Source organism: Scyliorhinus torazame, chromosome 4 (assembly GCF_047496885.1).
Source record: "Scyliorhinus torazame isolate Kashiwa2021f chromosome 4, sScyTor2.1, whole genome shotgun sequence".
Lineage (NCBI taxonomy): Eukaryota > Metazoa > Chordata > Chondrichthyes > Carcharhiniformes > Scyliorhinidae > Scyliorhinus > Scyliorhinus torazame.
In genome coordinates this window covers 232,157,838-232,172,533 of record NC_092710.1, presented here as the reverse complement: position 1 = coordinate 232,172,533, position 14,696 = coordinate 232,157,838, and the positions used below count along the sequence as shown (strand labels likewise).

General features: G+C 46.5%; 1 protein-coding gene across 2 annotated transcripts in view; it reads right to left on the bottom strand.

Annotated features, from left to right (window-relative positions):
• Positions 1-14,696, bottom strand: part of dse (dermatan sulfate epimerase) — a 137,535-nt gene that overhangs the window by 51,966 nt on the left and 70,873 nt on the right. For both annotated transcript variants that reach the window (XM_072499432.1, XM_072499433.1), the window contains one exon: positions 8,601-8,854. In XM_072499432.1, coding sequence (XP_072355533.1) covers positions 8,601-8,854 — 254 coding nt within the window. The remainder of the gene's footprint in view (positions 1-8,600; positions 8,855-14,696) is intronic.

Below are 14,696 nucleotides of genomic sequence, written 5' to 3'. Positions count from 1 at the left end.
TGATGCAAAGGGTACTGGTCTGCCATCCTGCCATTCATGCTGGGAAGTATCTGCTGAGAGGAGTACAGGGGCTTGAATGTCAAAATATTGTAACACCGGAGGTGCTGAGAGTGCCTGTTTGAACATGTGGAATGCAACAGTGTTCCTGCCAACACCATTTGGCATCTTAGTGGAGGAGCTGACAAAGAGGTCCAGAGACTTCTCTGCAGCAAGGAATGAACTTGGAAAGATAATTCATCATACCAAGGAAGCACTGCAAGGCATGCTTGTCCTTGCGATTGGACATCTACCATATAGCTGTTCTCTTGTCTGGATCTGGCTTCACACAATCAGCTGTGAGCAAGTGACCCACATAGGGAATCTGATTGACCCTGAATCTGCATTTAGCAGGGTTGAATTTTAACTGCATGGCCCCGATTCTGTCAAGGATTCAACAAAGATCTGTGTTCCTTTCCTGCATTGTTCGACCCCAGATCAGGGTGTCATTGGCGATGATTTTTCAGCCTGCTTTTGCTCCTTGACCGTTTGAAGACCTCATTGCAAGTGGAGATCCCATAGGGCATGTGAAGGATACAGTATGTTTCATAGAATAGAATTTACAGTGCAGAAGGAGGCCATTTAGCCCATCGAGTCTGCACCGGCCCTTGGAAAGAGCACCCTACCCAAGCCCACACCTCCACCCTATCCCCGTAACCCAGTAACCCCACCCAACCTTTTTGGACACTAAGGGCAATTTGGCATGTCCAATCCACCTAACCTGCACATCATTGGACTATGGGAGGAAACCAGAGCACCCGGGGTAAAACCCACACAGATACAGGGAGAACGTGCAGACTCCGCACAGTCAGTGACCCAAGCTGGGAACTGAACCTGGGACCCTGGAGCTGTGAAGCAACTGTGCTAATCACTGTGCTACTGTGCTGCCCCCTTCCCGGAAACATGAATGTAGTGAATTTCAAGGATTCTTCACCCAGCGGGATTTGCCAGGACCTACACTTCGCATTCAAGGTGTTGAAAACCTTGGCATTGGGCATGTCAGCTATCACCTGTTCAACCATTTTCATAGGGTGCTGAGATTTGAACAGTGCCTTATTTAGGTGAACTGGCTCGATGCTGATCCTGACCGAGCTGTCTTTCCTAACTGCAGCCACCATTGCTGAAATCACCTATGGCCTAGTCTATGGGAACTATGTCACCCCGTGTTGTAATGCGGTGCAGCTCATCGACTACTTTCTGCTTCATCGCAAGGAGTACTTTTCTCAGAGCATAGGCTATGGATGGAATTGAGTCATCCAGCTTCATATGATATATTACAGGTAGCTACGCAATGGCTTTGCAGGTGAATAGGTCTTTGTATTCCATCATTTCTGGAGCCTGGTGCATCTATGTACATCTGGACCAAGGTGGATTAGCCCCAGTGTGATGCTGTCCCAAAGACCCAACAGCGGGTTTATGTTTTGGTTAATGACATGAAACTGGAAACTGCCCTGCGTGCAGTGAAAGAGTGTCCATGCCATGGACAGTTTGTTCGCCTTATGCCATCAGGTCCACCTGAGTATTGGGATTTGGTGCAGCATTTGGGTTGATTGTCCGCAAGAACAGCCTGGGTAGGATATTGCACTTTGTGTCGATCTTTACTTTTAGTTTATTGAGTTGCTGCAAACAATGCTTAATGTAGTGAAAATCTCACCCTTCTCCGTCAGGATGTCAATGCTCTCACAGTAAAGTGTGTTTGGAGGCTCCTTTGATTGCACTCCAATTCATTTACTCTGTGCTCAGGAACATAGAGAACTGACCGACTGAGGTGTGGCAGGTGGCATGGGCAGACTGCTGTGGCTTGGATCTGCAGCAGTTCACAAAGTGATTCCATTTTCCATACTTGTTACAGCATTTACCAAATGCCAGACTTGTTGTTCTATTCTCCGAGTGATCGCGGCCGCTGCTGGGCAAGGGCATGAAAACCTTTGTTTCCTACCTTAACTCTTTGCTGCTTCTTTCTGTGCATTCAGTATACAGATGTTGATGGCAGATCCCAGAGTTAAATCTTTCTCGTGACGAAGCTTCTTGCAGACCAACCACTATGGACCCCACACACAATGCAATCTCTCACACGTTCTTCAGTGAGGGTGTCAAATGCACTTTTAAAGCTGCAGCATATGAATAAGACTCATCAAACTTAGTATTGAATGTGACCATCCGGGATAACGTTCTTTACTGGCATGCATATCTGCTCAAACGTTTTCAGCAATATTTCAGGATCCTCTTCCTCCATCTGATAAACAAAGGAGTCGAATTTCTCAACCACCTCGGGGTCTACTAAATTTAGGAGAGTGTTCATCTGTATCTTCTTTGATTTGTCCAATAGGCCAGCACCGAAGTAGAAATGCCTCTCTTTTTTCAACTTTTGTCCAGTCGTCTGCGACATTTTCGTCAAAAACGAGGTCAGTGCAGCAAAGTCCCTGTGCTGTTCTGCCAATTCCTGACACCATGTAGAAGTGTTGGGTTCCAATAACTGGAGACCAGGAACTAGCCATACTATATATTTATTACAGTAACTCAGCAGCTCTTATGATTTGTGTATCTGCCTGCACTCTGGGAGAACTTCCACACTCCTTACACCTGACCCCTTTTATGCCCATGTCATCCTAGCGTCCACATGAGTGTGCAAAAACGTTTTGGAAGATTTTGAAAGGACGGGCCAGGTGGGCAGAATATTTGCAAATGGAATTCAATACAGAGAAGTGTGAGAAAATAAATTTTGAGAGGATGTCATGGGTGGGGTTGCAAACAAGGCAAGTGAATACAGAGGAATGCTAGTAATGGAGAATTCTAGCTATGAGGGAAGATTGGATAGACAGGGTGATGTTGGACAAGGGAAGGCTGAATGGTAATTCAATTGAGCTGCATGAAATTATGAGGCCAAGATTGAGTAAATAGGGAGAGCTGATTTCCCTTAACAAATTTTCAGAGAGCATAACCTTAAATAATTCTTAGAAGGATAAAAGGGGAGTCACCCACAGGGTAGGCCTCATTACCTGGAAGGGCGGTGGAGACAGAAACCCTCATTTGCAACTAAAAAGTAATTTAAGATTCTGAAGGGGCTTGATACTGAGAAATTAATCTAAAACACAGGGACACACTCTCAGAATAAGAGGTCAATCATTCAGCACTAAGATGGGGAGAAGTGACTTCACTCAAGGCTTTGTGAATCTGTAGAATTCTCTACCCAAGAGGGTTTTGAATGTTCCACTATTGAATATATTTAAGGTTGGGATTGAGAAATCTTTGGTCCCTCAGGGAATCAAGGGATATGGGGTGTAGGAGGGAAAGTGAAGCTGAGGTTCAAGATCAGCCATTATTGCATTAGATGACAGAGCAGGCCTGATGAGCCGTATGATCTATTCCAATCCCTAGTTCTGGTGTTCTTGTATTCTTGAGGGAGACTATGTACTTGAAGAGCTGTAATCTACAGGGTTATGGACCAAGACAGGGCCCAGGAGAGTTTTGTCCCATAAGCCCCGAAAGACGCGTTTGTTAAGTGAATTGGACATTCTGAATTCTCTCTCTTTGTACCCAAGACAGCGCCAGAATGTGGCGACTAGGGTTTTTTCACAGTAACTTCATTGCAGTGTTAATGTAAGCCTACTTATGAAAATAATAACAATTATTATTGTGTTAATCACCAGGGCCTATGCTGTTGGGGGAACCAGGCTTGGTCAGTGTTCTTCCTCTCGCAAGTGGCCGCATATCAACTCAATGTGCTAAATGGCAAAGATGCATGTGGTGGATATTACACTCTTGGATGAACTTCTGTAGTCATAGATTATCATAGAATTTACAGTGCAGAAGGAGGCCATTCGGCCCATCGAGTCTGCACCGGCTCTTGGAAAGAGCACCCTACCCAAGGTCAACACCTCCACCCTATCCCCATAACCCAGTAACCCCACCCAACACTAAGGGCAATTTTGGACACTAAGGGCAATTTAGCACGGCCAATCCACCTAACCTGCACATCTTTGGACTGTGGGAGGAAACCGGAGCACCCGGAGGAAACCCACGCACACACGGGGAGGATGTGCAGACTCCGCACAGACAGTGACCCAAGCCAGATCGAACCTGGGACCCTGGAGCTGTGAAGCAATTGTGCTAGCCACAATGCTGACGTGCTGCCCCTGGTAATATAGACAGTTATTAGAATAAGAGTCTTTGGGTCTGTGCAACCACATGTACTGGCAGCCAGAGTACATTCTGGTGATGTTGTCTGTCCTTGGCTGCAATCTCACCCTTCCAAGCAGGCATCAGTCTCCTAAAGGAATTCATGAGGATGTAAAGGCACTTTGCTGCTTTTGATGTGATGAAGAACTGTCACTCATAGAAAATGTTTATAAACATTATGGTTAGCATCAACGCAGCATACCTGATGCATTCAAGCGTGAAGGGAAGGATAGATCAACAATCCACCAAGCACCTGTCTCTGGAGGAATAAAACTATCAATCATTGGCTAATGCAATGTATTGCTGTATGAATTGAACGGACAATTTGCATTTCAAAGGCTGTCAAAGGATTTGAAGTCCTTTGAGGTGTACCTGGCTTTCCAGGAAGCCTCTCACACTTGTAACAGCTGCTACTTTATACACTTATGTCTGAGGCAAATGTTAGGAAAGAATTAGCAAAAATGAAATGATTTTACACTCTATTGCCTGGGCCAATCTTCAGCTTTCAGGCAGGGTTGACTGAAGGGGATGTCTGTTGGGGGTCTGATGGGAGGCGGCCTGTTTGGGGGCATCTGTTGAGGGGTTCTGATGAAGGGGGCCTGATGGAGGGGGTCTGAAAAGGGGGGGGGTCTGATGGAGGGGGATATGATGGGGGGAATTTGAGAGGGGCGAGGCCTAAACACAACAGCAGGTCCGGTTCCTTAGAGATAAGGGCTCCTTTATTAAAGTGCGTCCGATCTCAGGGTAATGTGATGGGGTCGCAACACCCTCGCAAGGACATTGCGACCCCTCGGAGACAAAGGGAGCACCCCAACCCTTAACCACAGAGGGGCAAGCTCTCCCTCCCAACACTAAGTAATCGGGTAACTGCGCCTCCCACAACACAGGCATCAGAATGACTTGACCCCCCCTCCCAAATCTTCAGTCAGTGGCATAATTGACAACCCCTCAGTCTGAGGCATCATTGCTCCCCCCCCACAAGACAGAGACACTCTGTTATTGGATCACCAAAGGCCATGCTTCCTTCAAGACCCCTTCAGGTCCTTCCCCTGGCACCTTGACAATTGCAACCTGGCAATGCCAACCAGGTGCAAGGTTTTGGGCATTGTCCAGCCATGTCACTGACCACCCAGAGGTTCCAAAGTCCTCCAAGCCCCCTCGAGGTCATAACATCTATCCAAAGAATTAAACAATGGCTGCAAGAAGGTCCTCATTGAGGACCTTAATTTCAGGTTTGCGCCAGCTTCTTCAATGGCTAAAAGCAACCTCCAATACATGTATGCTGTTCCAACTTCAGAGGTTGAAAAAGACCCACTAAGGAAAAAATGCAGTCAGATAGAGCGCCTTTCTAAGAGGAACTTCAGAACAGAGGAAAGTCCAGTAGAAAAAAACTACAGTTAGAAAGAACACATGCTCTTTCTAGGAAGCTCTTCAGAACAAAGAAAAGGCCTCTATGAAAAAACTGCAGTTAGAAGCAACACCTGCTCAAAAGAAGAAGCACTTCAGTGTTATTGGACCATGAAAAGCTCTAAAAACAAACAGAAATAGCCTGGACCTGTCAAATAAGAGGCATATAAAAGGTAACAGACCATGAAATTCAATGTAAATAATACAGTTCAAAGCTTTTCGGCTTCTCAACAAGCCCAGAGGCTTGACAAAGTTAAAAGGGAATGAAATTGAATGTGAAAAAGCGCTTCAAAGCTTTTCAAGACATCAATGGGAAGACCTTTACTCTCACCTGACAGATCTTTGAACTTGACATGCTGGGAAAGACACCATAGGTTTACAAGGCTACAGTGGGAAGACATTTATCTTCTTCTGACAGATCTTTGAAATTGATATGCTGAGAGAGACATCAAAAGTTTCCAACACATCAGAGGGAAGACTTAACTACAACTGACAGCTCTTTGTAATTGACATGCTGAAAGAGACTTTAAAGGTTTTCAAAGTTACAGAGGGACAAACCACATCGCAGGAAAGACCACAAACTAAGCCCATCCAGCCCAGCATGACCCCCCCCCCCCTCCCCCCACCTCCCAGAAGGATTGCCCCTCGACACCCTGGAGGTAAGTATAGATAGGGTACTCACTCCCTTGTCCATAACGCATGGTCCCCACTTTTAGGGACAAGTAGTGGTTCGCACCTGTGTGACTTCCCATTTTGGGGCGGGGGGGGGGGGGGGGGGGGGGATGGGTAGAGTGAATGAAGGCCATTGCATTCAACTTTAATCTCACAAATTAGAACAAACTGGGTGAGATCCTGATCATGCCAACTGGAGCGGGCCAGGTGAATGGAAAATTGACTTGTGCCCGGCTCAAATCCTATTCTAGGACTCTCCCGGAATTTTCCATCAGAGTTGTGCCAAACCAGATCTTAGGCAACTGCTGCTGGGTTTCTTGCTGAAGGGGAATGAGAGGCTCATAAGAGCCTGATTATTTTTTGGAGGACTGGAAAAAGGGGTTATTTTTGATCCAATAAAATCGGGAAGTGTTGGAAATGCTCAGAACGTCTGGTGGCATCTGCGCAGAGAGAAATTGAAGTCCGTGATCTTTCACCAGGGCTGGTGCTAATCATGGTCCTGAAACATTGAATCTGTTTCTCTCCCCATAGATGCTGCCTGACCTTCCGAGTATTTCCAGCATTTTCTGTTTAGATTTAAGATTTCCAGCATATTCACTACTTTGTTCTCCTATTATATGCTCCATGCTGGGCATTTGTAAGTATGGTTAGTTTCAATTTAAAATGAGAAAATATTTCTCCCTCAATGTCGAATGTATTTTTTATGTCAACCTTGTCCACTTGTTTGGATACAAATAGCAGATTTAGAAGATGAATTTGTTGATGCTAATTTACTGGGACATTTTGCCATTTTTAAACTTGCACCTGAAATCAGGAGACTTGCGCCGATAGAATTTGTCACTGGTAAAGGTATTGTCATTTGTATTTGGAATTGTTATTTTTGGTGCTTGTGAGGTTCAAGTCTCTTGGATGATGATTTGATTTGATTTGATTTATTATTGTCACATGTATTAGTATACAGTGAAAAGTTTTGTTTCTTGCATGCTATACAGACAATGCATACCGTACATAGGGAAGGAAGGAGAGACTACAGAATGTAATGTTACAGTCATAACTAGGATGTAGAGAAAAGATCAACTTAATACGAGGTAGGTCCATTCAAAAGTCTGATGGCAGCAGGGAAGAAGCTGTTCTTGAGCTGACGTTTGAATATTGCACAGGACCAGGTTCAAAGAAGCGGAGCTTGTTGCATAAAATCATAGAATCCACACCGTGCAGAAGGAGGCCATTCAGTCCATCGATTCTGTACTGACCCTCAAAGAGAGCACCTTATCTTGGCCCCTGCCTCTACCCCACCCCAGCAACCCAGCAACCCCACCTAACCGGGCAGCACCGTAGCATTGTGGATAGCACAATTGCTTCACAGCTCCAGGGTTCCAGGTTTGATTCCGGCTTGGGTCACTGTCTGTGCGGAGTCTGCACATCCTCCCCGTGTGTGCGTGGGTTTCCTCCGGGTGCTCCAGTTTCCTCCCACAGTCCAAAGATGTGCAGGTTAGGTGGATTGGCCATGATAAATTGCCCTTAGTGTCCTAAATTGCCCTTAGTGTTGGGTGGAGTTACTGGGTTATGGCGATAGGGTGGAGGTGTGGGTTTGGGTAGGGTGCTTGTTCCAAGAGCTGGTACAGGCTAGATGGGCCAAATGGCCTCCTTCTGCACTGTAAATTCTATGAAAAATCTTTTGGACACTAAGTGATCATTTATCATGGCCAATCCACCTAACCTGCACATCTTTGGATTGTGGGAGGAAACCGGAGCACCCAGAGGAAACCCACGCATACACGGGGAGAACGTCCAAACTCCACACAGTCACCCAAGGCTGGAATTGAATACAGGTCCCTGGTGCTGTGATGCAGCAGTGCTAACCACTGTGCCACCCTGCCGCACCCCAAATGTGTATATGAATATGACTGACTAAGTTGTGTGTGATTGTCTGACTAAATATATCATACTGAAACTTAAGCTTTCAATGGGCTTTATAAATAGAGACATAGAATGCAAAAGCCAAGAAGTTTTGCTAAACCTCTATATAAATAGTTCAACTCCACTGTGACTATGGTTCCCAACTCTGGCCACCTGACGGATGTGAGGGGGAGGATTAAGAGTGGAGGGGGTGAACAAGGAGTTTAGAAATGAAAAGCACCAGGTCCCACAATTTCTCTCCCTGGTCTAACAGCGGAAAAATGGGATTAGGCTGGATAGCTCTTTTGCATCTTTTTACATCTTTCCAGGTTTTTATTTCTACTGATTGCGTAAGCAACTTTGTAACTTTTCTGAAATCCACATTTTCAAATACCAACTTTACATACCTTGATTCATGAGAATGAGGCTTCCTGTCAACAAGGCCACGCAGTTGGTTGGTTGATGGTTGTGGAGATATTGAAATCCCCATCCTCGGCTGTAAGATTTTTCATACATGTAGCGAGAGGCACCAGCGATGACCTCCAGATATGTCTCCTGTTGAGTATTGTTCAGTTGCTCATACAAGAAGTCATATGCAGTGGCAAAACTCACCAGTGAGTGAGCCAGTGGAACCTCATCCCACGGAGCATCTTTCACCAGCCTTTGGAGGAGGAAAACTGTCATTAGTTCATTGAAAAGTACAAATGCCAAGCACTTTAAAGCTGCTTGTTTACTTTAATACATAAAATTGCCATTGTTAGCTACTGCTCTTAACAGCTCAGTCAAAAGTAAGCTTTGAGATATCTTGTCCACAATGTGACAATTCAGGATAATTGTAAATATTCAGTCCGACACCACAGGAGCGACTCACAACTTCAGATTCCTCAAATCTTCCAGGTTTGTCTTCCCCGCTGCCTAAAAGACCATGTTGTAGCTTCCGAGTTATTGTTTTAGCGGATGAATCAGGAGGGAATATTGAAGGAAAAGGGTGAAAAAAGATTGGAAAATTTGTAATTTTTTTTACAAACAAACTTCTTTTCAGTGAAAATAGTAGAAATGAAAAACTGCAAAATATGCAATTTTGACTGTTCTTTCCACGTCACTTGGAACGACAGTTGAGAATATTCTCTTACCCAAACTCTACGATATCAATCAATATTTAGGCTCATCCATGTTAGACTGATGGAAGAATATGTTAGAAAGGTACCTGAACTTTCTAATACACCCTCTTGCATTTTTATGATGTATCCTCTTCCCCCATTGAGGCATGGGTGAACACATATACTGATTGATACAGAGTTTGCGGAAGAGGTTTCAGGTAATGCCTTGAGAGTCTGCTGCTGAGAGCTGCCAGCTGGGAAGAGAGAGAAGGAATGACTCGAACTGCCGTGTGTATGGCATGGTGCCTTTTTCTTGTTGGTTCATGGTTACTGCGATGTGTTCTGTTCAGTTGTTTCTTTGTATCTTTTGTATAAAGGTATTGTTTACTGTTCAATAAACAGCATATTCTCCAAGGGGTAACCAATTGTCCCTACCCAATAGGATCCAGGAATGTTACATCATAAACATATTATGGAGCAGAAATGCTCAATTGGGACCCTCCAAGCTAATATCAACCCAGAACATTGTCTCCTCTACATCCCTTATTGATTGCATGAAGGGAACTATCATAGTGAGGTTTCTGCCCATTTCCTCAAAGTAAGGATTTTTATACTTAGTTGTGGGGTTTCACTCAAATTTAGTAAAACACTGAAAGGTAGTTGAAATGCTAATAATCTATCTGGCTATTGAAGTTGCTTCATGAAAGACTGAAAATATGTGGCAATTTGCCGGCCTGTCTCCATAATCAATAATTACCTCATACCACTTGTTTTGGGAAACACTTGATCTTGATTCTTGGCTGGGGTTATCCTCTCCTCTATTGGCGAATAGAGGATGATAAAATAATGAACAAAACACACAGTCAGAATAGTTGAAAGTAATTTTGTTTAAGTCAAGCAACACAACTCACCAATATGGGGATGCGTAGTACAATCATCATTTTGTATTATTGTATAAAAACAAGTTACAAGAGGAACCATGGAGTGCATGTCCACAGATGCCTGATGATAGCAGGAGAGGTTGACAAGGTGGTGAAGAAGGCATATCGGATATTTTTCTTTATTGGTGAGGAACTGAATATATGAATCGGAAAATTATGTTTGAACTGTATAGAACACAACTAGCATACTGCCTTCAGTTTTGGTCAATGCGTTATAAAAAGGATTTGATTGCATTAAGAGTGCAGTGGAGATTTATGAGGGTGTTGCCAGGATTGGAGAACTGTAGTTATGAAAAAGTATAAAGATAGGCTATGTTGTTTTCTATCAGTGGGATAGTTTTTTTAAAAATATATATTTTATTCAAATTTTTCGGTCAAACAAATACAGTACAAAATTTTCCCCTTTTGCAACTTTGAAACAATATAAATAATAACGATGACCGTTTTTTTTTAAGAATAAATAATATATTAACTAGACGGCAACTGCCAACAACAAAAATAAAACCTAGCCAATATCCAAAATAATAAAGTCACAAAAACCAATATAAATAACTCATATACAAACACCTGTACAAAACCCCTAAGGGCCCGGATGGGCCCCTTCCCTCCCACCCCCTCCCCCCTGGGTTGCTGCTGCTACCTTTCCTATTTCCCTTATCGTTCTGCGAGATAGTCGAGGAAAAGTTGCCACCGCCTGGTGAACCCTTGAGCCGAACCTCTTAGTGCATATTTTATCCGCTCCAATTTTATAAACCCCGCCATGTCGTTTATCCAGGCCTCCACGCCTGGGGGCTTAGCTTCTTTCCACATAAGTAATATCCTTCGCCGGGCTACTAGGGACGCAAAGGCTAAAACATCAGCCTTTCTCGCCACCTGCACTCCCGGCTCGTCCGCAACCCCAAATATCGCCAACCCCCAGCCTGGCTCGACCCGGACCCCCACCACCCTTGAAAGCACATTCGCCACCCCCACCCAGAACCCATGCAGTACCGGGCATGACCAAAACATGTGGGTGTGGTTCGCTGGGCTTCCCGCGCATCGTCCATTCCAAAAAATCTACTTAACCTTGCTCCAGTCATGTGCGCCCTATGTAGAACCTTGAATTGTATCAGGCTGAGTCTGGCGCATGAGGACGAAGAGTTTACCCTACTCAAGGCATCGGCTCACAGCCCCTCCTCAATCTCTTCCCCTAGCTCCTCTTCCCATTTTCCCTTCAGCTCCTCCACCATCGTCTCCCCCTCGTCTCTCATTTCTCTATATATATCTGACACCCTACCATCCCCCACCCATGCCCCCAAAATCACTCTGTCCTGAATCTCTTGCGCCGGGAGCCGCGGAAATTCCCTCACCTGTTGACTCTCAAAAGCCCTCAGTTGCATATATCGAAATGCATTCCCCGGTGGCAACCCATATTTTTCTGTCAGTGCTCCCAGACTCGCAAACGTCCCGCCTAGGAACAAATCCTTCAATTTCACAATCCCTGCTCTCTGCCAATCTTTAAATCCCCCATCTATCTTCCCTGGGACGAACCTGTGGTTGTTCCTTATCGGGGACCTCACCGAGGCACCCATCACTCCCTTATGCCGTCTCCACTGCCCCCAAATTTTCAGCGTTGCCACCACCACTGGACTTGTGGTGTATTTATTCGGGGAGAACGGTAAAGGCGCCGTCGCTAATGCTTTTAGGCTCGTTCCCCTACAGGACGCCATCTCTAGTCTTTTCCACGCCGCTCCCTCCCCTTCCCCCATCCACTTGCATAGCATTGATATGTTGGCGGCCCAATAATAGTCACTTAAACTCGGCAGTGCCAGTCCCCCCCTATCCCTACTACACTGCAGGAACCCCCTCTTCACTCTTGGGGTCTTCCCAGCCCATACAAAACTCATAATGCTCTTATCCACTTTCTTGAAAAAGGCCTTTGTAATCATCACAGGGAGGCACTGGAACACAAAAAGAAACCGCAGAAGGACCACCATTTTAACCGCCTGCACCCTACCCGCCAGTGACAGGGGCACCATGTCCCATCTCCTAAAGTCCTCTTGCATCTGCTCCACCAATCTTACTAAATTTAGCTTATGCAAGGTTCCCCAATTCCTGGCCATCTGGATCCCTAGGTACCGAAAATCCCTTGTTACTCTCCTCAACGGCAAATCATCTATTCCCCTGCCCTGTTCCCCAGGGTGCATCACAAACAGCTCACTCTTCCCCATATTCAGTTTATATCCTGAAAATTCCCCAAACTCCCTGAGTGTCTGCATTACCTCGGGCATCCCCTCCACTGGGTCCGCGACAAACAACAACAAATCATCCGCGTATAGTGATACCCGGTGCTCTTCTCCTCCCCCAAGTACTCTCCTCCACTTCCTAGAGCCCCTCAGCGCCATGGCCAGTGGCTCAATTGCCAACGCAAACAGTAACGGGGACAGAGGACATCCCTGTCTTGTCCCTCTGTATAGACGGAAGTGGTCAGATCTCTGCCTATTTGTAGTCACACTTGCCACCGGGGCCCTGTATAGAAGCTGAACCCATCCAATAAACGCCTCTCCAAATCCAAATCTCCTCAACACGTCCCACAGGTAATCCCACTCCACTCTATCAAATGCTTTCTCTGCATCCATCGCCACCACTATCTCCGCCTCCCCCTCCGGCGGGGGCTTCATCATCACACCCAGCAGCCGCCGTATGTTAGTGTTCAATTGTCTCCCCTTAACAAACCCCGTTTGATCCTCGTGAACCACCCCCGGGACACAATCCTCCATCCTCGTCGCCATCACCTTGGCCAAAAGCTTGGCATCTACATTCAGGAGGGAAATAGGCCTGTAAGACCCGCACTGCAGCGGGTCTTTGTCACTTTTCAAGAGCAGCGATATCGTCGCCTCCGACATCGTCGGGGGCAACGTCCCCCTTTCCCTTGCCTCATTAAAGGTTCTCGTCAGAAGCAGGGCCAGCAGGTCCACATATTTCCTATAAAATTCCACTGGGAACCCATCCGGTCCCGGGGCCTTCCCTGCCTGCATGTTCCCAATCCCTTTTACCACCTCCTCCACCTCAATCTGTGCTCCCAGTCCTGTCCTCTCCTGTTCCTCTACCGTCGAAAATTCCAACTGGTCTAGGAAGTGCATCATTCCCTCCTTCCCTTCCGGGGGCTGAGCCTTATACAGCCTCTCGTAAAATGCCTTAAACACCCCGTTCACCCTCTCCGCTCCCCGTTCCATCTCACCCTCCTTGTCCCTAACCCCTCCAATCTCCCTCGCCGCCCCCCTCTTCCTCAGTTGTTGGGCCAGTAACCGGCTCGCCTTCTCTCCGTACTCATACTGCACTCCCTGTGCCTACCTCCATTGTGCCTCCGCCATGCCCGTGGTCAACAAATCAAATTCCGTGTGCAACCTTCGTCTTTCCCTGTATAGTCCTTCATCCGGAGCCACCGCATACTGCCTATCCACCCTCAAAATTTCTCTCAACAATCTCTCCCTCTCTTTGCTCTCTTGTTTCCCCTTATGGGCCCTTATGGAAATCAGTTCCCCTCTGACCACCGCCTTCAGTGCTTCCCAGACCACTCCCACCTGAACCTCTCCGTCGTCATTAATCTCCAGATACCTTTCGATACATCTCCTTACCCTTACACACACACCCTCGTCCGCCAACAATCCCATGTCTAATCTCCACAGTGGGTGCTGTTCCTTTTCCTCTCCTACTTCCAGATCTACCCAATGTGGGGCATGGTCCGAAATGGCTATTGCCGAGTACTCCGTCCCGGCCATCTTCGGGATCAGCGCCCTTCCCAGGACAAAGAAGTCTATCCGAGAATACACCTTGTGGACATGGGAGAAGAAGGAGAACTCTTTACTCCTAGGCCTAGTAAATCTCCAGGGATCTACTCCTCCCATCTGCTCCATGAAGTCCTTAAGCACCTTGCCGGCCTCCTCCCGGTCCTAGACCTGGACCGGTCCAGCCCTGGATCCAGCACCGTATTGAAGTCTCCCCCCATTACCAACTTTCCCGCCTCCAGGTCCGGGATACGCCCCAGCATACGCTTCATGAAGTTGGCATCATCCCAGTTCGGGGCATATACGTTCACCAGATCCACCGCCTCACCTTGCAATCTGCCACTCACCATCACGTATCTACCCCCACTGTCCGCCACTATGGTCCTCGCCTCAAACAATACCCGTTTCCCCACTAATATTGCCACCCCTCTATTTTTCGCATCCAAGCCCGAGTGAAATACCTGTCCCACCCATCCTTTTCGTAGTCTGACCTGATCCGCCAGTTTCAGATGCGTCTCCTGCAGCATGACCACATCTGCCTTTAATTTCTTTAGGTGCGCAAGTACCCTTGCCCTCTTAATCGGCCCATTCAGCCCTCTCATGTTCCACGTGATCAACCGGGTTGGGGGGCTCTTTACCCACCCCCCTCGTCGACTAGCCATCCCCTTTTTTTAGACCAGCTCCTCACCCGGTTC